The 26,984-nt window shown below is 42.1% G+C and overlaps 1 protein-coding gene across 1 annotated transcript in view; it reads right to left on the bottom strand.

Annotated features, from left to right (window-relative positions):
- Positions 1 to 86: 86 nt before the first annotated feature.
- The window catches only part of LOC122644627 (monothiol glutaredoxin-S15, mitochondrial-like), a 47,406-nt gene continuing 20,508 nt past the window's right edge, over positions 87 to 26,984 (bottom strand). The window contains exons 6-8 of the mRNA XM_043838007.1: positions 1,498 to 1,564; positions 281 to 359; positions 87 to 201 (exon numbers count right to left, since the gene is read on the bottom strand). Of these exons, the coding sequence (XP_043693942.1) occupies positions 142 to 201; positions 281 to 359; positions 1,498 to 1,564 (206 nt within the window). The 3' untranslated portion in view covers positions 87 to 141. The remainder of the gene's footprint in view (positions 202 to 280; positions 360 to 1,497; positions 1,565 to 26,984) is intronic.

Below are 26,984 nucleotides of genomic sequence, written 5' to 3'. Positions count from 1 at the left end.
CTACCACATTGAATTTATTGCTGAAACTTTCCCATAATGTGAAGAAGCTTCTAACCGCGTGGTGCAGAGCTATTGCCCTCCCAAAAAAACTCATCCAGTATGGGTATCCACCACTCTTTATCTTAGACGCAAGAGCATCATCTATTCCTTGATTTCCTGGTTGGCAGCAATATCCTTGATCTTTTCCTCCAGTTCCCCAGTCTACACATGGCATAAATTGGAGTTAACACACAACCCTTAAAGGTGCAAACAGCCTATTATAACCATTACTAGTATTCACCTGATGCATATTGAGAATAATATCAGATCCTCCAACAAATTCTCCTTTAATGAATATCTGTGGGAATGTGGGCCAGTTGCTGCACAAACGATCCACAAATTGCAGGGTTAGGGAAACATATGATTCTGAGTGCCAAAAAATTTGGTCAAGCCATGACACAGATGTTTGGTTGCATTTTGGGATAGTATTTGGTGTGTAACAGTAAAGTTTTTGCTAACAATCAGCACAGGATGTTAGCTATAAAAAAAGTTTTCAGCATAGTTATCAAGGTGCCAAAGCGACCATGGGATTGGAGAGAGTCCAAAATCAAGGCAACACCAACAAGGTGGCAAGGAGCCCGCCTAGGCACCCAAGGTGACCAAGGAGCTTGGACGCCTAGGCGATGCCTTGATAACTATGGTGTTCAGTCCTAAAGGTACTCTATATACATCACCAAACCCAGCCCCCTTTCGAGTAACTACCAATTAAAACAGTGTACCTACTCCCCCCCCCCCCCCCCTCCCTCCTTTTTTTCTTCCCACTCATCAGTCAGAATCTCAAGGCCCACAGCCATGCTTGACATAATTTCACAATCAACCCCAGGATCTATAATTTACATCATTGACAGTTATGATCTTAACTCAGGACTCTCCAATCAAAGAACCGACTTAGGAGATTGATATTCTTTAAAATGAAAAACAACTAAATTCAGGCCTAGCAACTGCAAATGGCCAAAAAGATAATCTGTTGGTAGGAAGATTAGAATCATCTAATGGAATGTAGGTACTGGTGCTTGATAATGATACAAACCACAAACAAATATACTATTGATTCCAATATAAGTTTCGGTAACAAACAAAACAAAAACAAAAGCAAACAATGTCAATCTGTTTCAGTCCTGAGTAAACTCTAAATGCTAACCACATACTCATTATAACAGAACTTAGGGTGTGTTCTTGAAACATAGTAACTGGATTCAGGGAGACACAGAATTAAGGTCTAACCAGCTTCTCTAAGAACATTCATGTTGAAGAATAAGCTCACAGCCATTTTGTATCACAGATCCATTAAGCTTTTTGGAGATCTTATGTAACTTGATAACAAAGCTAGAAGTTAGACTACAACTAGTTTTCACAGAGGAGGTGGTCTTGAAAGACCAAAGTCAGAACATAAGATTGCTCTAAACGGTAAAAATAAAGTCATGTTCATGGTTTTAAGCAGAAAAATAAGCACTTTACCTGAAGGCTTTTACAGCAGTCTTCAGTTCAGGGTCTTCCATAATGTTTCTAGAACTGAAAGGAACATCTGCAGGCAACATCCATCACAAGTAAATTTCCGTCAATAGACTCCCAAGTAAAATGGGGGGTAGGAGAGATATTGGAATATGATGACCAGACCTTATATAGTTAAAGATTGTATATAAGATTGCTGACGTAACATGTAGAAGCCAATAAATTCTAGGGAGTAGGATAATTGCATTGCATACAAAAGCTTTGACAGAATTATCCACATTATAACTTCTGCTATCATGTCCTTGTAGGACGTTTACAACTTAATGATATTTGCATTTTTTATAATAAAATCTCTCGTGATAAGTTAGCAATCTTAAAGAAGGCAACAACACCTCTTTCTCATGATAAGTTAGACCTATCTTTACTAACGCAAAAACCCATAGTTGGTAGTTTCAAGGACTTGTCTAGTTGCATCATGTGTCAAGCATTTTAGGGTGAAAGAGCTAGAGTATAATTAACATCTGTAGTCTTAGTGAGAGGAGGAATGACACAGATGACTCTGCTACAGTAATTGGATGCATAAGGAAAAAGGCTGGCTGGCCTGTTATCCCATCAGATTCACTTTGTCACTCACGTTGCTTCCTGAGAGAGTATCACTTTCCAATGGAAGTTGAGGTCGGAAAATGACATAGCCAACATTCTTGCAAAGCAAGTGATGCAGATCGTCGGAGGATCTGCTGGTTGATGCAGATAAACCATGGACGTTGGCTTATTTTAGTAAAAATAAGCCTTGGTTGGGTTTTATATATATGTGTTGGGTCTTTAGTTCAATGGGTTTTCTTTGTAATTGGCTGCTACTTTAATAGACCAAAATTATGGGTAGGAGAATAGTTGTCATGGCGTTTGCGATGCCTTGGCATCAGCGAAGCCTTGTTGTCCAGTTGCCTTACGTCCAGGCTCCCCCAACGTCCTTGGTCACTAGACACCATGACAACTGTGTAGGAGGTAGGAATACGGGTTTTTGTTGGCAGAATAGTGGGTTAGAAAGAGCAGCAGAGAAATTAATAGCTTAGAATGTTATATCTTCATTGATAGGTAAGCCCCTCTATTATAATTACAAAGAGACTAAACTAGGCGATGTGGGACTAAAACCCACATAGTCGACATAAACTTAATAATATAAGAAGAATAAAACTACCCCAAAAAGACCAGAATACCCCCACGGTATTCTGAATTACATATTCCAACACTCCCCCTCAAGCTGGATTATACAAATATGTAAAGAAAAAAGATCCAGCTTGAACTAAAGAAAAAAAGAACTCTTAATAATGCTAACACTCCCCCTCAAGTTGGCGCATACAAGGTACTAATGTCCAACTTGAACGAAATGGGAAAAAACTAAGTTGTAACAGAATCCAGCTTGACAGATGAATGCAGCTCCCAAAAAAACCTTCAAGAACTTGAAATAATTGATCTTCAAAACCTGGACAGACATAATCAGCAAACCGGAACTGGAATTTCTTCCAAAAAAGGCAGCTTTCAACGATCTTCAATAGCTAACCAGTGATGAATCTCAGATTGTCATAGTGACATAAAATCTTGAAGTTAAATAACTAGAGCAGCAAGCAGCGGAAACAAACTGAATTAGGCAGCGGAAAAAAAACTGTATCAACCCAACTGAAAGTCCTCAAATAGGCAACAACCAAATATCTTCAATACTATTCAATACTTCAATCTCCCCCTTACGGCAAACTCAACCCAATAACAAAGGATACCCAATAGCAATGATGGAAAACACTGATCTTCTATGTTTTGCCACAAATGTTCCTGCAAGTTCTGCTTCTGCAATGTCTGCAAGTGTACTGTATATAATCTCCCCCTCACGTGTAGTAATACACATGGACAAATAATGGAGATGATGTAAGGTTTAATGGCAAAAACGTAACTTTCCAAAATTTTACAAAGGTGCTATGGGTAATTAAAAAGGAAGGAATGGTAAAATTGTAATTTACTAGAAGTTTCCAAAGGAGTTATGGGTAAATACCAAAGGTATGGGATATGAAGGGAATTAGAATTATTGAAAGGGAACGGTGTTGGAAAAAAAGGATGGCATGGTTGTAATTTGGTGGAAATCCACTTTTAAATATAATCCAAGCCAAAGGGCAAACTGGTAATAAACCAGAATTTTCAAGGGTCAATTGGGTAGTCAAATAGATATATGAAAAAGTAATGGCAAGGATGGATAATAATTAAAGGTAGGGTATTAATTACCTAATAAGTTAAAACTTAAAAGGAAAAAAAAGGAAACGTGATATGGGTAATAAAATAAAGAAAAAAAGGAAAGGTAAAAAGGAAGGCTGATTTGAAAAGTAGTGAGTAGGACTTGTGAGATGCAACCTTGAAAAGGGACTCGCGTGAAACCAGGGAAAAAATGGGAGGCGGAAGTGGGCGGTGACCAAAGAGAAAAATCAGAGAAAAAAAATGGGTTTTATACAAACCCACGTGAAGGTGTTGTCTTCAACCTTCGACCAACAACATCTCAAGCAACCACGTTTTCAAGCTCTGGACGAAAGTAGCAAAGGCGGAAAAAAAAGATCTGTTCGATTTTATGCAGCAGAGAAATCCTTCAGTCAGGCTCCCCATCAAATCAATAACTTCGAGACCCCCTTGTCTCCTTCACGAAACCAGGGGCGATAGTAGTGGATGCAACGGCAACCTAGCAAAATCTCACAAGGGAAGAGAAGTAAACCACAGCTGCTGCAAACACCATACAACCAGAGCACCAAACACCGCAACCAGCCCAGCAGGAAACCAATATGTAAATCTGCAGGACCTTTTTCTTCTAGAGAGGGCTGCACCTTCAACGAATAGAGGTTCTTCAAATGTTGGTTCGATTCACACAACAGCAGTCATTTCTCCAACAGAATCACTCCACGATAGTAAAAATAAAAGGGCAGTAATAGCAGCCCCATCCCCAGACAAATAACACAGCCAGCAGAAAATTGCAGGTGGATGTCCTTCTTCTTCCACCTTCGAACCAGTCCTCAAAAAGGAACAGTGGCAAGCAACCGACACATATTCATCGAAGAACCCAACCATAGCAGTAGAGCTCCTTCAACCATTAACGGTAGCAGGGGTATCGTAGTAATGGCAGCGTATCTCATACCCAACAAGGAATAAACTCTTCGAATAAAAACAGCGGCAAACAAGAACCAGATCTGAAACTAGCCAGGAAAAGGAGTTGTTCCCAATAATAACCTTGATCGATCTCCAAGGAATCTTCAAACAGAACAGCAATCAATTCCAAAAAAACACACTGCAGAAAATAGATCTCCAAAAAAGCAGATCAGAACCTGAGTAAATCAATGTTTACATAATCACAGGTATGAAAAAGGGGTAGGTTGGAGGGAGGGCAGCAACTAAATCATTGGTTTAGGTTTTCCTCATTAGTGCTGCCCTCTTACAAGGGGGGGGGGGGGGAAAAAAAAAAAAGGGCTAAAAACCAGAAGAAGGAGAAACCAAGAGAGAGAAAAGAGGGGTTTTTCTTTCTTTCTAATCTAGATTAGACCTGCTCTGATACCATGTTTGCAGAATCGTGGGTTAGAAAGAGAGAAGCAGAGAAATTAATAGCTTAGAATGTTATATCTTCATTGATAGGTAAGCCCCTCTATTTATAATAGAGGAGAAATTACAAAGAGACTAAACTAGGCGATGTGGGACTAAAACCCAGATAATCGACATAAAGTTAATAATATAAGAAGAATTAAACTACCCCAAAAAGACCAGAATACCGTGGGGGTATTCTGGATTACATATTCCAACAGTTTTACTATATTAGGTTAGTTTGAATTATTTTATTTCATAAAGTAATTATTATTTCCTTGGTTGTTAAGGATAGGATAGGGTCTTTCTTGAATAGAACTACTCCTACTTTGGATAGGGTTTTAATTATGTGGGACACCTATTCTAACTTATTAAGATAGAGTTTTAGTTATAAGGGACATCTATTCCTCATAGGATGCCACTATAACTCCAGATCATACATTGGATCAGACTCTTTTGACGAGTTATTCTGGACCATTAAAATGACCTTCAACTAGAATTTTATTCCCATTTGAGTCGTTGATTGCCACATATTGGATATCTCCTAAATCTGGTCTTTTCTCTTCACTGAGATTCTGGTTTTTAACCAAGTTTCTGAACCTAATCCTTTAGGTTTCTAGAACCTATGGTATCAGAGTTATGGCCAGCATTGATTCAAGGAACCTTGACAGGGCTAGTATAAAAAAAAAATATGTTGGCTGAGTTGGTCTGGAAAGCATCAGTAAAAACTAAGATGTCTAAGACATAGTAAGTACGCATGTGTATGTATAGATCTAAAATACATATGTTTATGAATAAAAGCACATATGGTAAATAACATGACTTTTATATGTACGAGTATTAAACACATATGATATGCATACAAACATATTCTACACCATAACTTAGGATTTCTTCAAGGAAAAAAACCCAAAAAACAAAATGAAAACCCCTACCATTCCTGATTGAGATTTTAGCCCTAAATCCTTCACGCCTTTCGTTTTCCTTCTTCCTCAGTTTTTTATTTTGGAACCCTATAACACTCAACACTAATACTAACCACTAATCACTCATATTACGGCGAAGAGTTTTAGTGTCAAATCTCCGTCCAAGGTCCAAGCTCGAGTTGCAGCGTCTAAGGCAAAGAGTTGCAGCAGTGAGTCTCCATCCAATGCCTGAATTCATTCCAAGTCTCTCAAGAATGGATTGCAGCGGCAAGCCCCCTTCCTCTTCTCTCTCCCCCTTCCCTGGTGATTCTGTATCTACCTAAGTATAGCTTGATAACCCACATGGTATATACAACATGGCATGCTGAATAGTGCATTAATGCCTTCCATGGGCTTAGTTATGGAGTTTTTGCTGCAATCACTGGTCAGCCTTGGACCCGTCCATGGCCCTTGTACAGATTATTGGAGTTAATATAAATTTATCTGATTTGTAAGATTGAAATACAGTTAAAATAGTTACCTTTTTTTTTTTTTTTGGGATGAATAAAAATTTAATTACGAAGAAAGGAGAGGAATATACAAGCCCTAGGGCCAACAACAAACTGAAGCTAAAGACTAGCTAGGGCTCAAAATGGAGGTAGGAAGATCCCAGGAGACAACAATGAGCCTGTTCCTGGGGGTATCCTTAACACCAGCCAGGGGAAGGGAACCAGCTTTAGACGAAACATCAAAGAAAATGGCCTTCCAAATCTAGTCGAAAGAGCGGGAGTTGGAGGTCCATCTTCTAAGGTTACGTTCCATCCAAATGTGGGAGATAGTGGCACAAAAGGCAAGCTTGCCAATCGAATCACATATCAAGTTGCCTCTGAAAGTCCTACCAATCCAAACCCATTCTCTGGAGAGGGGCAGCGGCGATCTTCGAGCAGGCCAGCAGTGGCGAAGGACATGGTTCCAGATGGAGGCAGAAAAGGGGCAAGAGAAGAACAGGTGGTCTGCATCTTCGTGCCCATTCCAACAAAGGCAGCAGCTGGGGGAGACTTGCATGTGGTGATGACTGAGGAAAGCTTGGGTTGGGAGGCAGTTTGCTAGGGCGCACCAAGCGGTAAAGCTCTGACGAGGGATGTGCCCTTTAAACCAAACAGCTTTGTGCCAAGGACAGGAGGTCCCTCTATGTCTAACCATGTCCCAAGCGGAGCGGGAACTGAAACTGTCAGAGGGGGAGGGAAGCCACAAGATGGTGTCACCTCTGCCTCAATGACCAGGGGGATAGGGGGGAGGGAGCTCCAAAGATCTGCGAGGGGAGGAGGGGAGGGGGGGACCAAGAGCCTCTGGTAATGATGGAAGCCACAAGGGTAGATCTGTCCAGGCCGAAAGCATAAATGGCACGGGAGTGACAATGGAAGCAAGGACACTTGAAGGATGCCATTTGTCAAGCCAAAGGTAGGTCTGCAACCCATCATCGATCCTGCAAGATATAGCGCCCCTGGCTATATGCCTCACTTGATGGATTCTATGCCAAATCCAGGAGGAGTCTGGAGTTGAGCTGACAGCCCAAATAGAGTCTCTACGGAGAAGCCCTGCATACACCCAGGAAGTCCAAATGCTGGATTTGTTGGTGAGGAGCTTCCATAACAGCTTTGATAGAACTAGCAAAGTTGACATTTTTAATCCTTCTGAGACCAAGACCTCCTTCAGATTTGGGGGAGCAAATGGAAGACCAGCTCTTGGGGTGAAGGAACCTAGCTGAATCCACACCTTTCCATAGGAAAGCACACATAATAGATTCGGCAGCCTTGATGGTAGCCTTAGGAAGGCCGAAAACACCGCTCCAATAGATGTAGCAAGACTGGAGAACCGATCTGATAAGCTCGAGACGACCTGCATAGGATAAAAGTTTGGCTTTCCAAAGCTGCAACCTCCTGCGAAGGAGGTCAAGGATGGGGTTACAGTGGTGTGCTGAAACTCTGAAAGTCTGGCAGGGATGAGGGGGAGGCCAAGGTAGCGGACGGGTAAGGTGCCAAGGGAAAAGCCTATGATGGCGGAGAGGGAAGCTTTGGTGGTATCGGGAACCCCAGCCAGGAAGATTTGGGATTTAAGGAGGTTAATGCGAAGACCAGAAAGCCCCTGGAAAAGGTGAAGGGAAGACATGGTGGACTCAAGGGAGAGAGGTTCAGCTTTGGAGAATATCATGAGGTCATTAGCGAAAGCAAGGTGGGTCAGGTTGGTGGGCTTACATTTAGGAATGGGGGAGATGAGGTGGAGGTCAGTTTTGGACTGGATACTACGGGGAAAGGGGGCAGCCCTGACGAATACCAACAGAGAAGTTAAAGTAACCAGCAGGGCTGCCATTGAGGAGGACAGAAAAGCGAGGAGTGGAGATGCAGAAGTGGATCCAGTTGACAAAGGTGGGAAGGAAGGACATCTTAAGAAGGACTTGGGAGATGAAGTCCCAACAGATGGAGTTGAAGGCTTTGTGGATATCTATCTTCAAAAGGGTTGAAGGAGAGATGGATTTACGGTGGAATCCTCGAACAATTTCCTGGCAAAGGATAATGTTGTCCGTGATGCTTCTCCCGGAGATAAAGGCGGACTGGTTGGGGCTGACAAGGGAGTCGATGACAAGTTGGAGCCGGTTGGCTAGAATTTTGGCAATGAACTTGTAGAGGAGGTTGCAGAGGGAGATGGGTCTGAAGTCAGGCATGGAAGAGCCTCCAGAAGATTTTGGGATGAGGAAGAGAAAGGTGATTGACGCTTTGGATCTGGGGGGGTTGAAGAAAAAGCTCTTGATGGCACTAATAAGCTCAGCACCGATGATGTCCCAACAAGTGAAGAAGAACCCCATACTGAAACCATCAGGGCATGGAGCTTTACTAGCCTTGTGAGAGCGAACAGCAGAGAATCTCAGAGACAAAGGGGATGGAGCAGAGGGAGTTGAAGAGGTGGGAAGGAACGAATTTGTTGATTAGGTCGTCCGGGATGGAGGATTGGGTGGTGGAGGGGGGGCAAAAGATACCAGTGAAGTAGGCCACAGCTTCGGATTTGATAGCTTCAACAGAGGAAAGAACCGAGCCATCAGAGGTGGTGAGAGAGAGAATGGAGTTGGAGTTGGATCTGGTTTTGAGGGATCGGTGAAAGAAAGCTGTGTTCCAGTCGCCAAGCTCGAGCCATTTAATCCGGGATTTTTGTTTGAGGAAACTTTCCTCAAGAGAGAGAGAGGAGGACAGCTCAAAGGCAGCAAGGATCTCTTCCTCAGCGAGGGAGGAGTTGAGGGGATCGGACTGGAGACGGGACTGGATGGAGGAGAGGGTGTCACGACAAGAGGAGACACGGGAGGAGATGTTTCCAAAGGTGGAAGAATTCCAAGATTTGAGGGCAGATTTGACATTTTTCAGCTTTTTAGAGAAGGTAAGGAGAGGGGAGGAGAAGGACTGGATAAGAAGATCCCAAGCAGCCTGAACAATAAAGAGGAAACTAATATGGGAGGACCACATGTCAAAAGACTTAAAGGGTTTGGAACCAAAGGATAAGTAGAAGAGGACAAAGAGAGAGATGGGGGAGTGGTCAGAGAGGCCGGGGAGGTCGAAGACGGCATAAGAAGGAAGGGAGGAGAGCCAGGGATCATTGACGAGGACACGATCAATCTTGCAAGCTACTCTATCAAGGCCAGAGCACTTATTGTGCCAAGAAAGCTCAGCACCCGACCATCTAAGGTCGTTTAGCTTAGCATCCTCGAGACAAGAATTGAAGGCGTCAACAGCTTGGTGATCTATGGGGGAACCACCCAACTTTTCGTCGCAATAACGGACAACATTGAAGTCGCCACCCATGCCCCAGGGGGCAGAACCAACGGACAGAGAAATGGAGCGGATATCGTCCCAAAGGGGGAGCCGATCCAGGTAACGATTAAAAGCATAAACCATGGTGAAGAAGAGAAGGTGATTGTGAAGGTGATCAGATATGCTAAGATGGAGGTATTGGGGGGAGGCGGAGGAGACCGAGATATGGAATTTGGAGGGATCCCAAAGGACCCAGATTCGGCCATTTGGAGAGTGGGTGTAGTTGGAGAGGAAGGACCATAAGGGGGGAAGAGAGTGAGCAATGCGAGAAGAATTGGGTTCAAGAACTTTTGTTTCAAGGAGGCAGCAGAGGGTGGATCTGGAGGATTTGATAAGGTCACAAATCTCAGCTTGTTTGGCCGGGGCGTTGAGGCCACGGACATTCCAAATGGTCCAAGGGATCATGAGCAAAGGGGGGGAGGGGGCAACCAACCAGCTGTTGAACTAACCGAGACCCCGGGGGAACACTGCGGGGCCTCAGGCGGTACTCTCTCAAAGGGGGAAAGCAAACCAGAGGGGAGGAGGGGGAGGAAAGGAACAAGGATGAAGGGCAATGGGCCAAAGTAGGACCGGCTGGTGGACCAGAAATAGGTTTGTTATGGTTCGGCCAGGGGGTAAGGTGTTTTGGAATAAGTTAAATGGGCTGGATGGGTAAGGTGGGTTAGGTGGGTTGAGTGGGCGGGTTGATGGGCCGGGTCAGACTGGGTGTTAACTTGAGATGGGACAAAAGGGCGGGTGTGGTGGTTAGATGGGACACGTGGACGGGGGAGGTGGTTCGTGTTGGGAAAAGAGGGCCTCGTGAAAAGCGGTGTATAGGTTTTGGTTATCAGGGGATAAAGGGGGGTTTGGATTGCCAAAAGGGGAAGGAGAACAGGACGATGGTAAAAGGGGATTTACAGGTGTGACGGCAGGGGGAGCCTACAGATCGTAATCGCAGTTCAAGTAGGTCTCGAGAGGAGTAATTGAGACTGCAACATCACCATCATCACCAAGATCGAGAGACTGAAGTACCACGAATTTGTTGTGGTCAACGTCAGTGGATCTGCGTGGTAGGTGGGCATCGGGAGAGTCGCCATGGTTAGGATCCTTGCCGGAGTCACGGATGCTTTTCCAGTAACGGTTCCTTTCTTTTTTCCGGCCACGGGATGGTTTCAGAGAGCCTTCAGACACCTGAGCTTTCCCGGCCACCGAAGCAGTATTTGCCTGAGCATGAATCAAGGCACCAACGTCGTCATCCACCAAGGTTGCGATCATGGCAGCAACTTCGTCTTCCACAGGGTCTTCTTTCTCCTCCACAGTAAGTAGCGCTGCTGCAGTAACATCAACAGTGGCCACTTCTTCAGCCAAAGGGACTGAAGCAGTGGTCGATGGAGGCGGAGGAGCTAGAGTGCCTAGAGGGCCCGGGAGGCAATGCTTCGAAGGATGACCGAAGGATTTGCAGACGGAGCAGTAGTGGGGCAGCCACTCATAAGTTACCCTTTGAGAGAATGAATGGCCATCTTCTTCCTGGATGATGACAAAGTCAGGGGGAGGGTTGTCTACAGTAATTTCCACGTAGATACAAGCGTAGGAGAGACGATCCATTTTCTTGGTGCGCTCATCGGAGAAGAGAGGATTGTCGATGGTCGATCCAACAATACTGAGTCCAGAGGCACACCAATAGTGGAAGGGAAGACCTGGCAGATTGACCCAGATTGGGATGGATTTGAGGTCTATTTTGCCGAGAGAGGAGCGTTGGTCCCCTTGCCGGAGGAAGATCGGTTTCTTGCCAACCAGCCATGGACCACCCTCCAAGGCTCAAGACTTGTCGAAGTCGTCGGAGAACCTGGAGATGAAGATGCCACTGGATAGAAGGTAGGTGAAGACAGCCCCTGCCGCACGCCATTGCTTTTGCAGAGAGGATTTGACGACATGGAAGGGTGGATGGGCGCCAAGAAAGTGCCCCACGAGGCAACACTACCATTTGGAGAGCTCGTCATCAAGCAGGCCCTTGGGGCAGAAGCCAACCCTGGAGTCATCGATAATGGAAGGAGGGACAAAGTACAGGGAGTGTCTGTCAATGGTGGCAAAGGAGTTGCCGGAGAAGAGGGAGCTCCAAGTGGTGGATGGTGGGTTGCTTTGGGCATGGACAGAGCTAGATGGAGGAGAAGAGGTTAATGCAGGGTTTGAGGGTAGTACAGGGGATGAAGCAAAGGGGTAGGCAGCAATGGTAGGGGGTATTCGGATAGTGAGGGCATGACTGAAAGGAGGGGGAGAGGCTGTTGCAGGGGAGAAGGATGGTACAAAGGGTGAAGCATCAGGGCAGGCAGCAAACAGAGCTGCCGGAGGGGGGGAGGCATTGCCGGAGAACCTCAAAACTTCATTGCGTCTTTCTACCAAGTCATCTCATGAGATTCATATCTTTTGGTTCCACTTTAATTGGATACTAACTAAGAAAAGACCGGGGGCAGGGGGGTGAAGGAATAGTTACCTTAGTAATAGTCAAAGTTGTAAACCCCTTTGGGAAGACAAAACAGACAAGAAGCGATGAAGCGTCTTTTACTGTCCATTACATACAAAATTTAATTAGGTAATTTTTTTAATCCATATACATTATAATGAGAAGTTAGTCTGTTAATTATTACTTTTTTAATTGTTTGGGAGCTTTGGAAGGAGAGGAACAACAGAAGGCATGGGGAAAACAGGCGCACTACTGGCTCAATAGTTGAGCGCATTAAAGCCTGGGTGAAAGATGTGCCATTACCCTCCAAGGTTGGTCGGGTGGAGTCCACTAGAGATGGCTTAATTCTACAGTGTTTTGGCCTCTTGGCCCCAACACCCAAGCAGAAACGCCCTCTCCCAGTTTATTGGTGTCTGCCTTTTGCCTCAGTAAAGCTTAATGTGGATGGTGCTTGTAGGGGTAATCCGAGCATTGGAGGGGGTGGAGGGGTCATCAGGGATTCGAATGGTGTGGCCCTGGCGGTATTCTCAAACTTTATGGTGTTTGCACTAACTCGATTGTAGAGCTAAGAGCCTTGAAGGATGGTTTGCTCCTGTGCCAGGAATTGGGTTTCTTTGATTTGGTAGTTAACTCGGATTCCGCATCCACTGTCAAAATGGTTAACCACAAGAGGTGTAACTTATGGAAGGGTTGGTACTGGTTTCAGGAGATTGTGGCTTTAGTTTCTTCTGCTCGGGCCTACATGTCCTTGCTTATTGTGAAAGTAACAAGGTGGCTGACTGGTTGGCTAATCTTGTTTGTGATTCTGTGTCCTCTTTCACTCTCTAGCAGGGCTGTCTGCCTATGGGTGCCTTCCAGGGTATTCTATGGGAGGACAAGGCCGAACAACCTGTTCTCATAAAATAGCCCATGTGTTTTCTGTTCATATCAGGTTGGGTCTGGAATGCTTTGTTTTTGAGAGACCAAGAGTGGTTTTGCTCCTTGGGTTGGGGTACAGGTGGCATGTCCCCCCCCTTCTATTCTTTTATTAATTTTTTATCTTAATAAAATTTTAGGGTCTGGCCTGGGTCCCAGGTAATATCGGGGAAAAAAAAAAAGAAGTTAGTCAATTACCCTGATGTAGCCCTCCCATGTTTGGATTATCACCTAATCAGAGGGAGAGAGAAAGAGATGGTTCGACTATAGAAGTGAAGGGAATAAGACGATAATGGAAGGCCTCTTGTGTCTTATAGAGGCCTTTAAATGATAGATGGAACGATGGATGTTTTTAATTGGGAACGTTATTGTAACTTTTCTTAACTTCAGCATTTTGGAGTATTGAAACCATAGTTCTCAAGACGTTGCCTAGGCGTTCAGGCGGTTTTTTATATTTGTAATTTCATTTACTTAAAATATTATTCATAAATAAGCAAATACCCCCCTATTTGAATCCAATAAAAATAGTTAAAAAATCAAATTCCAAAAGGATAAAAAGTCAACCCCCCAGTTCAAGAACAAAAACTGCATTTTCGGCTGTAGGTGAAATTTTCAACTTTCAAATACTAGGGTTTTTCTCAAATCTAAAAATTCTATAAATCTTAATATGGTAAAACATTACTAAAAACCAAAAGTACGATAAAATATTCATTTGTTTTGATATTATAAAAAAATATTTTTATTCAGAGCGATTTTGACTGCATTTGCACAGACCAAATAAGGTTTGACCGGAACATAACTTCTTCAATATAAATCAGATTTAAGCACTTTTGGATTTGTTGGAAAGCTGGTTTTGTGCTCTAACTAATACAAAAAGTCTGATGTAAAACTAAAATCATTTGACTAGACAAACTTCTTAGAGAACAGGAACATCTCTCTAAATCGAGAGGAATTTAATTTCTTATAGATAAGCTCATATTTTCTAAGAACAGTATAAACAAAAAGTGAGACTAGTATAAACCAAATGTATGTTTTGATTGTTTCAAACTTCCAATAGCTTGCTTCTTCAGTTCTGCTGTCTTCTAGTTCTATGCTGATTTTTGATGACTTGATGAGGCTTAATATTGATTTTTGATGAGTTGATGTCACTTAATGTTATTTTTGATGACTTGAGGAGGCTTAATGTTGATTTTTTATGATATAAGGTTTTTTTTTTTAAACCCGAATAATACCTGGGACCCGGGCCTGCCCTTGTAATATTATTAAAATCCAAAAAATGAATAAAGAATACAAGGGGGAACGTACCACCTTACCCCAACCCAAAGGAGCAAACACTCTCACCTCAAATCTGGACCCAACCCATACAATCATGAGAAAACGAGCAAAACTAAACTCTACTTCCTTAGAACTGGCAAGCCAGCCCTGTCTTCGCGAAGAATATGCTGCATTTACCCTGGTGGCCGGCTGCCAACTTGGTAAATGATGGAGGAACCAGAATCACAGGCTAGGTTGGCCATCCAATCAACCGCCTTGTTACTCTTCCTATAAGCAAAGGAAACCAGAGCCCGAGTAGAACAAATTAAGGTCATGACTTGCTAGAAACAGTACCATCCCCTCCAAAGGTTACATCTTGAGATTAATCATTCTAACAGTGGAAGCAGAGTCTGAATTTACCACAAAATCAGCAAGTCCCAAATCATGGCACAATTTCAAACCATCTCTCAAAGCTCTCAACTTTGCCATTGAATTTGTGCAATCACCACAGGAACTTGAGAAGGCTGCCAAAACAACACCCACCTTGTTCGTGATGACCCCTCCACCCCCACCAATACCAGGATTGCCTCTACAAGCACTCATCCACATTAAGCTTCACTGAGACGAAAGGCGGCCACCAATAAACAGGGAGAGGACAGTTCAGCCGGGTAGGAGGAGCCGTTAAACCAAAAAACTGCAGAATTAAGCCATCTCTAGAGGAAGATAAGCGCCCAATCTAGGAGGGTTACGGAAGGCCTCTCACCCAGAGCTTAACGCTTTCAATAATAGCACCTGCAGCCCGCATACTTTCCCGATGTCTTCTATTATTCCTTTCCTTCCATAGCTCCCAAACAACTAGGGAGGGTAAAAGCCCGGTAATATAGGCACTTAGACTGCTACAGCCCGCCGATCCATGCCAAAGAAAAATACGACTTCTGACGTCCTGTGATGGCAACAATTCAATATCAAAGACACGTGAAAAGAAGCTCCAAACCTTCGCCGCAGTGCATCCAACAATCAGGCAATGATCAGTGGTTTCCCTCCTGGGCCTCCCACAATAGTTGCACTTGGAAGCTAGGGGAATGCCTACAACCATTAAAGACTCATCTGTGGGAATTTTCCCATTAAGGAGCTGCCATGTAAAAAAAGCTACCTTCGTGGGTAGAGATTGGTTCCAGATCCATCTAGCATAGGGAACCTCAGGTGACCTGCACCGTACTTCATTCCAGGCCGATTTAGCTGTGAAACAACCATCACTAGTAATAGTCGACACCAAAACATCATCCTTATCTGAAAAAGAAAAACTACCCTGTAGGACGCTTTGCCTAACCCCTGCCGAGTCAATCCGATTCAACAAGTCCTGGCTCCAAGTGCCATCATCATTTACAGCATCCTTGACACGCAAAGTTGTGTCAACCTAAAAGGCGTCGTCCACATAATCAATCAAAGGACCAACTCCCACCTAGTTATCTAATCAGAAAAAAATATTTCCAGAGCTAATTAACCATCGTGACTTATCCAGCATGAAATCTTTAAATGCCAGGCATTTCTCCAAGATTTCGTTCCTAGTCCACTCGACCCTGCCAATGCAACATGATTACTTTTAAAGACTTTGGATTTGAAAAAAGCACTCCACAACGAGTGGTCAAAAAGGATCCTCCATAAACCTTTGAGCCTTAGAGAGAGGCCGAAATCCTCCAACCACCTAACCCCAACCCCCCCCCCCTTCTTCTAGTGGCCTGCAAACCTTCTGCCAGTTCACCTAGTGCCTGCGCTTACCCCACTCCAAACTCCCCTATAGAAAGTCAACGAAAATGCCATAGATCCTCCTTAGGACAGCCTTCGGTGGCTCCAAAGTAGCAAGAACATGGATGGGGATAAAGGTAAGAACATGTTTTAACAGTGTCACACGTCCTCCAGCAGAGAAGAGCTTTCCTTTCCAACCCGCCACCTTGTTTCTTATTTTTCCAACTAGGTCATCAAAGAAACAAACTTTAAGCCTTCCAGCATGGAGAGGGGCTCCCAAATTAGTTATCGGTAACACCTTTCTCACAAAACCTGTAACGGTCCCCACCATTCGAGCCCTAGCCACCGAAGCCTTTTACCCAACACAAAACAACTTTTTTTGTCTATTCACTAGCTACCCGAAAAACTTTCATATCTGCTAATAAAACCCAAGACTTATTTCAGTAAGCTCTTCACACCCCCTAGTAAAGATAATAGTATCATCTGCAAACAAGCAATGGGAGATTCCAAGACACCCTCTTAGAAGCACGAAATATGAGGCCCGCCCCTCAGTGAATAGATTTTTAAGCCCCCTGCTAAGAACTTCTTCTGCCAAAATGAAAAGAGCAGGCGATAACGGATCCCCTTGTCTCAAACCCCTAGCAGACTTGAAGAAACCCAAAGCAAAGCCTCCCAGAACTATATAGAAAACCAGCAATTCTCTATAGTCTTCCTGATTAAACCAATCCAAGCATCAGCAAAACCAAATTTAGAGAGCACCAAATAGAGGAACTTCCACTCCAAGCGGTCATAAGCCTTCGCCATATCCAACTTGAGAATCACATTGCCTCATCGGGCCTTCCTGTTCAAGTCCTGGGCGACCTCTTGGACAATGGAGATATTATCATGGATACACCTGCCTTGAACAAAAGCACCCTGCTCTTCTGCTACCAAGGAGGGGAGAAACACAGCCAATCTAGAAACAATAATATGGGCAATAATTTTATAGGAAAAGTTACAATGGGTCGAAAATCAGACATTACCTTAGGGCTGTCCTTTTTTGGAATAAGCACCAGGTTGGCAGAGGTGAAGCTTCATGGAAAACTGCCCCCTTCAAAAAAGTCCTTTACTACTACCCAGACATCACTACCAACAACCTCTCAGCAAGCCGTGAAAAAATACCTAGAGAAACCATCAAGACCCGGAGCACTGTCACTTGACAAGGAGAAAACAGCCACTCTCACCTCCAAAGAGGGTGAATTCTACAAAGAGGTATTGTCTTCCACCGTCACCACCTGGGGGATGTGAGAAAGCAGGTCCTCATCAACTAAACACCCCTGAGTGGAGAAAATGTCCAAGAAATGACTCACCGCCACCGCCTACACCTCCTCTTGGTCAGTGATCCACAAGCCATCACCAGCTTTTATTTTTGGAATACCACTAAGCCTTCTTCTGACATTAACCATAGAGTGAAAAAATTTAGTATTTCGATACCCCTCCTTTAACCATGTAACCCTAGACTTTTGCCTCCAGAAAATTTCCTCTTGCAGCAACACCCCCTCCAACATTTTCCTGGCTTCCACAAGGGCCCCCTTGGACTCAAGGCTAGCAAGGTGGTCATTGGCCGCCTCTGCCCTGCTAACCGCGTCCTCAGCATCCCTGACTTTCTGGTGAATATTGCCAAAAACCTCCCTATTCCACGTGCGAAGTGCACAATGTAGTCATTTAAGCTTCGAGATCAACACAAAGAGAGGTGAGCCGAAAGCAGGCAGCTCTCATTGGCTCTTAATAAAATCATGAAAGCTCGGATGCAATAACCACATCTGCTGGAACTTGAAAGCAGAAAAAGAGCGGGTACTAGGATCTGAAACAAAGAGCCATAAAGGTGCATGATCTGAACAGGCTTTGCTGAGATGGGTTACCTCACACCTTGGGAAAGTTGCTAACTAGGCCGAGTTCACCAAAAACCAATCCAGCCTGGTCAGCACCCTCCCCGCACCATTTTGGTTATTCGACCAAGTGTAAAAATTGCCAACATGCCCCGTATCCATGAGGGCAGCACTACTAACAAAATTACCAAAGTCATCCAAAGATAAGGAGCACGCAGGCCTGCCACCTATTTTCTCCAAGGGAGCTAAAACTACATTAAAGTCACCAACAACCGACCAAGGAAGGGAGGTAGACCTTGAGAACCGATCAACAGCCTCCCACATCTCCCCCCGCTCCACCGCCGTGCAAAGCCCATAGACAAAAGTGATATAGAAGTTAAACACATTAGCAGCCAGCCATTCTAGCGTGACAAACTGGCGATTCTCCTCCACAATATTTACTTGCAACGTACTCCTCCAGAAAACCCAAATTCTCTCAGTATATATAAGGTATATATTGTAGCATATTAAAATATTGTAGCACACTAAATAATTTTAGAAAAGGGGAGAAATAAAAAATAGCACTTGAGGGCGCCTTGGACGCCTAGGCGGGTGCCTTGTCGCCTAAGCGCTTAGGCACCTCTCCAACGCCTTGGGTCGCCTTGCAGCCTTGACAACTGAACAAACAACAAAGAGACAGAAGAAAAAAGAGAGGAGAAGAGAAGAGAAGAGAAACAAGAGTGCTGCAACAGTGGGAGTCACAGTCTCATATTACGACTGCCCCAATCCATTCATCTTTATATGTTTACCCAATAGGGTAAACAGTGTCAACACCGAAAAGGCAAAAACACCCCTCAAGGGGGAATCGTGAATTAGCGCTAATTACTAATTCACCATTCCCTCCCCCCTTACACATATCGACTTCTAACACTCCCCCTCAAGCTGGAGCATAGATGTTAATCATGCCCAGCTTGTTACAAATATAATCTACTCTCGCACTCCCTAAAGACTTTGTAAACAAGTCAGCAAGTTGCTCCCCCGTTCGAATATGACGAGGAGAAATAACCCCTTGTTGTAGCTTCTCACGAACAAAATGACAATCGATCTCAATATGTTTTGTTCTCTCATGAAACACAGGATTCTCAAAAATATGAATAGCAGCCTGACTATCACACCATAGCAACATAGGAGAATCGTCACCAAACCCAAGTTCAGTCATCAACTGTTTAACCCACATCAGCTCACAAGTCCCATGTGCCAAAGCCCGATACTCCAACTCTGCACTGGACCGAGCTACAACAGTTTGTTTCTTGCTCTTCCACAACACAAGGTTCCCTCCAACAAACACACAATAATCTGAAGTAGACCTTTGATCAACCGGAGACCCTGCCCAGTCAGCATTGGAAAATCCAGCAATCCTCCCATGACCCTGATCAGAATATAGGAGACCTTGTCCCGGTTCCTTTTTGATATAGCGTAAAACCCTTATAACTGCATCCCAATGAGACGTCCGAGGAGCGGACATAAACTGACTTAGCACACTGACAGGAAAGGAAATGTAAGGTCTAGTCACAGTCAAATAGTTGAGTTTCCCCACAAGCCTCCGTTACTTCTCAGGGTCATCAAGAATATCACCATCATCTGACATAAATTTCACGCTAGGATCCATAGGTGTGTCCAAAGGTTTAGAACCCAACAGTCCTGTCTTTGACAACAAGTCAAGAACATATTTTCGCTGAGAGAGCGAAATCCCTTTCTGTGATTGAGCAACCTCAATACCCAAAAAATATTTCAGTCATCCCAAGTCTTTAGTCTGAAACTACTGTCCCAAATGTATCTTCAAATTCTCAATACTTGAATAATCATCTCCTGTGATAACAATATCATCCACATAAACAACCAAAAATATCCTCCCTGCATCAGAAAGACGAAAAAACACTGAGTGATCACTCTCAGACTGTTTCAACCCAAACTCCAATACAACATCAGTAAAACGACCAAAACATGCCCGTGGCGACTGTTTTAGTCCATACAATGATTCTTTAGCCTACACACCTTCCCAGACTCCCCCTGAGCAACAAACTCAGGAGGTTGCTCCATGTACACCTCCTCATGGAGACGAGAGACCACCATGCAAAAATGCATTTTTCATGTCTAACTGAAACAAAGGCCAATGATGTGTAGCAGCCAAAGAAATCAAAATGCGAACAGATGTAAGCTGTGCAATAAGAGAAAAAGTATCCAGGTAATCGACCCCATATACCTGGGCATATCCCTTCGCAACAAGTCAGGCCTTCAAACGAGCCACAGACCCATTAGAGTTGACCTTCACCACAAATATCCACCTATAGCCAATGGCAGACTTACCAGGGGGTAACGAAACAAGTTCCCATATCTGATTTTCCTCCAATGCAAAGAATTCCTCAGTCATAGCAGCCTTCCACCCAGGATTAGACGAGGCCTCGGTAACAGACTTAGGAATAGGATGACGGTCAACAGTAGACAAGCAAGCAACAAAAGTAGAAGTCAAACCAGAATAGGACACGAAATTAGAGATATGATGCTCGGTACAATGCCGAACACCCTTACGATGCGCAATAGGTAAATCCAAATCAGAAATAACAGGAACAGTGGAAGAAGGGGAAGTACCTATTGGTGGATCCGAAGGCAAAGAAGACGAGGTAGAAGCATTAAACCTGCTGCTATATTGATCAAAAGGTGCAATCCGGGGTGTCGCTGCCTCGACTGATGAGCAACGTTGAAACACAACAAGTGTATTTGTAGGAGGTGGCGCTGAAGGCAACTGAACCTGCAAAGGAAAAGACTCAACAACATATACGGGCAGATCATCATCCAAGGCTGAATTGGGCACTGAAGACTCAACAAAGGGAGTGGACTCGAAGAAAGAAACAGCATCCGTAAAAGTACATATTTAAATCAAAAGAATAACAGCGATACCCCTTTTGAGTTTTAGAATACCCAACAAAAAGACATTTAAGGGCTCTAGGATCCAACTTAGAGCGACGAGGACGATGATCCCGAATAAAACAAATACTCCCAAAAACACGTGGTGGTAACACAAACAAAGGATTAGAAGGAAACAACAAAGAATACGGAATACCACCACTTAAAACTGTAGAAGGCATACAATTAATAAGATAACACGCAATTAGAACAGCATCAGCCCAAAAAATGTTAGCCACTTTCATCTCAAACAGAAGAGATCGAGTGACTTCCATCAACTGTCTGTTTTTCCTTTTGGCGGCACCATTTTGTTGAGGTGTATCAGCACAAGAGGACTGATGAATGATTCCATGCTTAACCATAAAATCATTGAAAGAAGCAGAAAAATAATCTTTAGCATTATCAGACTAAAGATTTGGGACGACTGAAATATTTTTTGGGTATTGAGGTTGCTCAATCACAGAAAGGAATTTCGCTCTCTCAGCGAAAATATGTTCTTAACTTGTTGTTAGAGACAGGACTGTTGGGTTCTAAACCTTTGGACATACCTATGGATCCTAACGTGAAACTTATGTCAGATGATGGTGATATTCTTGATGACCTTGATAAGTATCAGAGGCTTGTGGGGAAACTCAACTATTTGATTGTGACTAGACCTGACATTTCCTTTCCTGTCAGTATGCTAAGTCAGTTTATGTCTGCTCCCCATAAAACCTCTTAAACTCAGCAAAATATTGGGTGACATTAAGGGTCTTCTAATCCACCTTATAGAAAGCCTGGGATAGATCATAAATGCGAGACAAGTTGTCCTTTCCCGAATACAAGACACTCAAATACTCCCATAAGTCCTTAACCATGTCAATATGAGTCACCAAGTCGGCAATCTGATTATCCATCGAATTCAACATCTGACTCAATATCCTTGCATCCACAGTGTCCCATGTCGTATCAGCCTCAGGTTTTGCCTTCGTCAAGTGATCCTGTTGATCACGGCCAATCAAAGCCAACGTGACAACCTTCTTCCATTGCTGAAAATTAGAAATTCCTTCTAACTTCCTTTCAATAATGCAATGAGAAGATGATGAGATTTCAGTCACCGTAGTCTTTGTATCACCCATTCTAAACCGTCAAAGAAGCCTAAAAAATCAGAAGCAGCCCCAAAAATTATCCTCCAAACAATCACAATTAAACACAAATCGTGAATCACCACACAAACAAAACCAACATAAAGAGGCACGATTAAGAGAAAAATCGTGGACACTCTTAATATCGCTGACTTCTGATTAAAAAATAAAAAACTGATCTCAATTCATCAATCTTCTCCCCCAAAATAAATCATCAATACCACCAACAACAGACCTAGTTCTTCATGTAATCATGAACTAGTCTTAAATAAAGATCAAACACAGCATTAGGGTGCTGCTCCCCTTTAACCGAAAAGTTGGAGAGTCTACAACGTGAGTTGTTTGTAGAAGAACTCAGTCGATGTAAACCTTCATACAAGAGCACAATCGATCCTTGGAAGCGTGAATCAGTCTCTAACGATCCTGCTCTGATACCATGTAACAAACAATAAAGAGAAAGAAGAAAGAAGAGAGGAGAAGAGAAGAGAAGAAGAGAAACGAGAGTGCTGCAACAGTAGGAGTCACAGTCTCATATTACGACTGCCCCAATCCATTCATCTTTATATGTTTATCCAATAGGGTAAGCAGTGTCAACACCGAAAAGACAAAAACACCCCTCAAGGGGGAATCGTGAATTAGGGCTAATTACTAATTCACGATTCCCTCCCCCCTTACACATATCAACTTCTAACAACAACTATGATTGAAACAAACTTTCTTCATAACAGAATAGCTTGATAACCCAAAGGTGCTGGATTTCTGGTTCACAAGCTATCAATTCAGCATCTTTCTTCATTTTCAAGTCTGCTGCTTGTGAACCAAAATCCAGCACCAGTTTTGTGCTGAAAAAAAGGGGGAGGGAGGGAGGGAGGGAGGGAAGGGGGGGGGGGGAAGAGAACATCTATTTGAACACTTGTTGCTAGTTCCAAAGTAGGATTCTGTATGCAATGGTCTTAAAAGTGTAAAATATGTGTTATCAGAAATGAATTAAGTCATGAAATGTTTTCCGTAAGAAAGAGAGCTTTGGTTATACACTATTCAAAGTTGTAACTAATTCTGATATGTGGACTGAATTAAACCCCACCAATTCACACTACTTTCATATGGTGTTTCTATTTTATATTTTATTGTTTTGGTCCTTTATATTTATGGTTGTTTGGTATTATTGAATTTTTATTTCCTTATATATTTCTTAGGGCACTAGGCAAAAATGGTTAGACAAAGAGATGAACTAAGGAAGAATGTCGATGATTCAAAGGAGCATTTTAAATGAAATTTTTGTAATAAGGAATATGTTGGTAGTATTTCAAGAGTGAATTATCATTTGGCTTGTAAGAAAGGAAATGATGTTAGAATATGTTCCAATGTGCCTGATGATGTGCAAGCCGAGGCACTTCGTGAACTAAATAAGGATAATAAGAAAGTTATGACGAGGGAAAGTTCAACTGCATGCAATGTTGGTTCTTTACTTAGCCCCTAAGACAATGGAAGACCTATGGATCATTCTTCAAGTCTCCAACAACCACCTGTAGATGAAATGTTTAAGCAGATAAATAAAGATGGAGTTGATGACTTGGCTGAATTTTTTTATCTTGAATATAACTGTCTTTTGTTATTCAGACTCCTAGTTTCCTTCAAATGATGTGGTCTACTATTTGTTATGGTCCAAGTTATTCTATCCCTAGTTACTCTACATTGAGGACCAAATTGGTGCAAAGGGAAAGGAAGAATGTTGAAGCATATATTTCTTCAATTACAGAGTCATGGTCTGTTTTAGGATGCACTATAATGTTCGATATGTGGACGATATAAAAGATCTTGCATTTATTAATGTTGTTTCTTACTCACTTAGTAGATGGTGAAGGAACTACAAATCCAATTTTGTATGAGGCAATGGAAAGGGCAAAGAATACTATCATAGATCGTTGCAACCAAGACTCGACAATTACAGGAGGTTATTGTAGTTGCTTGATGGTAGAAAAGAGACAAACATATTATATCATGTGCATGAGGCTGTTGCTTTTCTTAATCCTTCTTTTATGTATGAGGGAAAGATTTCATACAACCAGAGTGATGTGCAAAAAGCAAAATGATCTGTCATAAAGATCATAGTTCCTCCAAATGACAGGAAACCATTTGGCAGGGAATTCAAAGACTATTATGAGAAGGATGACAAGCTATTACATGAACTCTCATTGGCAATGATTGATTATCATTCACGTTAAGTAAAAAAATTTGATAAATTTATTATTATTCTATGTTACATTCTTATTTCGTTTTCCTTTAATTTTAGGAACTTGATAATGAATTTATTCTCTATTATTTCTTTTTATATGTGTAGATATATGGTGGTTTATGCATGGAAGTTCTATTCCCTTGATTCCAAAAAAATTCTTTTTCGTATTTTGAGTCAGCCTTGTAGTTCCTAATTCATGTGAGGGAAATTGAAATGCTTTTGAAGCAAAACAGACCAAGGAAAGAAACAAACTCTCTCCTGACATGTTAGAGATTTGGTATTTGTAAGGATAAATTCCCTAATGAAAACCAAATCAAAAGAATTTGAGAATTTTGATAAGGAATCAATTAAGTTAGATAAACTTGTTGAGATTCCAGTCAATGAAGATGATTATGGACTTTGAATTGAAAATAAGGAGGGTGCAAAAATGGAAGATGATGCGGGATGGTCTGATAGCGAACTGGGGATTGGATCTGCAATTGACTTTGATAATATTAACACTCTAGTCTATAGTGGCACTCTAAGTCAACTGCAAAATATCATCAATACTCCTTTCACATATGGTTCAAAGACAAGCACCACCAAATATGAAGTTTAATATATTTTGTGGATTTCATGGGTTATATGATGGATGATATATTCATTTTCTTGTTATAGATAATATTTTATGGGATTTTAATGGTTCTATAACACATCATATGTTACTTTTTATACTTGATGAGACGATGCCATTGATACTTTAATGTGTAAAATGATAATCTTATGGGATGTAATAAGGGATTAAGTATTCAATTATTATATTGTGTTTATTTCAATTGTGAGGCTTCTTTTTAAAAAAAAATCATCGTCTACATACTATTATTTATCAGGTGGTGTACATGTCTGTTTCATAGAGAATATCTACATGTATTTTTGCTCCAGGGTTTTTATAGAGAAAATCCATACACGTTTTAAACATGTATCGTATCATTGCTATACGTGCTTTCTTGAGCTGAATTTTTCAAACTTTACCACCATATAGTCCGTTTAATACCAGTACGTATCCATACCCCTTTTTTTGTGGTACCCGAACTTACTATCCAATAACCATGGTTTAGGCAACCAGTTAATAGACTTGATGTTCTAATTCAAGAGGGGGCATGTTCGAAAAAAAAAAAAGAGACCTCCTATTGGAGGCTTAATAAGAAAACCGATTTCCCTTCTAAAGTACAGGCTGAGCTCGAATTTGCACCCCATAGGAAGATGAGACCAAACCAATCAAAGAAGCAAAGCCTGAATTTGAGGATAAAATTGAAGAAGTCACAATAACTAGCATAGACAACAAAGAGGCAAGACTTAAAGACTTTAAAACGGACGACTAACAATCAGAGGCTGTTAATACGATATGATCAGCAAGTCTGATCTAGCCAATTTTCTGGTCAAGTGGACTGTTTATAAATGAGAATATCTCAGTAAATTTGTAGAATAATGCAACAGTCAAATTACAAAGTATGGACGAATCCTTGCTGAAATAAGAAATTGAAATTCTAACAGGAAGCCAAAATTCGATATGCAGCAATTTCAGACACTCAGAATTGCAGTATTGGAGAACTGATCTAATAATTAGATAGCAAACTGAGATCCTAACAGTAAATAGAAACAGAATTTGGAAATTTAAGCCCAAAAGTGAGAATTTGAAAAATCCTACTTGAAGAATGATTTCAAACTTTGATTGAAAGATCAGATTTTAAAGAAGAATTGTAATTAGAACTGAAACAGGGATTCAGATCAGCAAACAAAGCAGGATTAGATGAAGAATTAATGCTGAAACAAAACTAGAATTAAGCATAAAACTGAAACCAGAAATATTCTAACTGAAATAGAAAATCGCAAGTAATAGAGTTTAGAACTGACCTGAATCTGATGCAGATAATAGAAAGAATAAATGGGGAAAGATACGATCAGGAATCCACCTGACCTTTGGGTTAGGAATCCACCAACACCCCTTTCTGAATCCATAGCATTCACACTTAAATCCACAAAAGAAAGTTTGAAAGCCACAGACAACTGAGCCAAAGCTTCATCTTCATTACTAGGTCGTGTACAAGGTATAGCCCTTGCATATGCTTAAATAAAAAAATTCAAGACAAAAATGAAACTAAGCCTAAAACTCCTCCAGCCAATAGCTTGCTATGCAGGTAGTCACTAAAACTCTACATAAAATAAGAAAGAAACAACTTAAACAAGTCTGGACTAGTAGAGACCTATTCCAGCCTAACTAAAACACTTCAATAATAATTAAAAAATAAAGAATAGGATTCTATCTAGACTAACTGATAAAACAAATCTTGTATTCCTACCTCCTACCCATATTTGAGGCCCATTAAAGTTGCCTATTACAAAGAAAACCCATTGGAACAAAGGCTTAACATATTTGTACGCCAACCAAAAGCTTATTTCCAAAAAATGGGGCCACTGCTGTGATTATCTGCATCCCTAAGTCAATATTGTTAACCTGAATATTTCATTTCTTGAAAAAATAACTCAACTCAACTCAGCCATATCCCAACTAAAAGGGGCCCACTACATGGATCCTTTTTCTCCTATCAGCTCTATTCAAAGC

The sequence above is a fragment of the Telopea speciosissima genome, chromosome 11 (assembly GCF_018873765.1).
Source record: "Telopea speciosissima isolate NSW1024214 ecotype Mountain lineage chromosome 11, Tspe_v1, whole genome shotgun sequence".
Lineage (NCBI taxonomy): Eukaryota > Viridiplantae > Streptophyta > Magnoliopsida > Proteales > Proteaceae > Telopea > Telopea speciosissima.
This window is presented reverse-complemented; position numbering and strand designations above follow the sequence as displayed.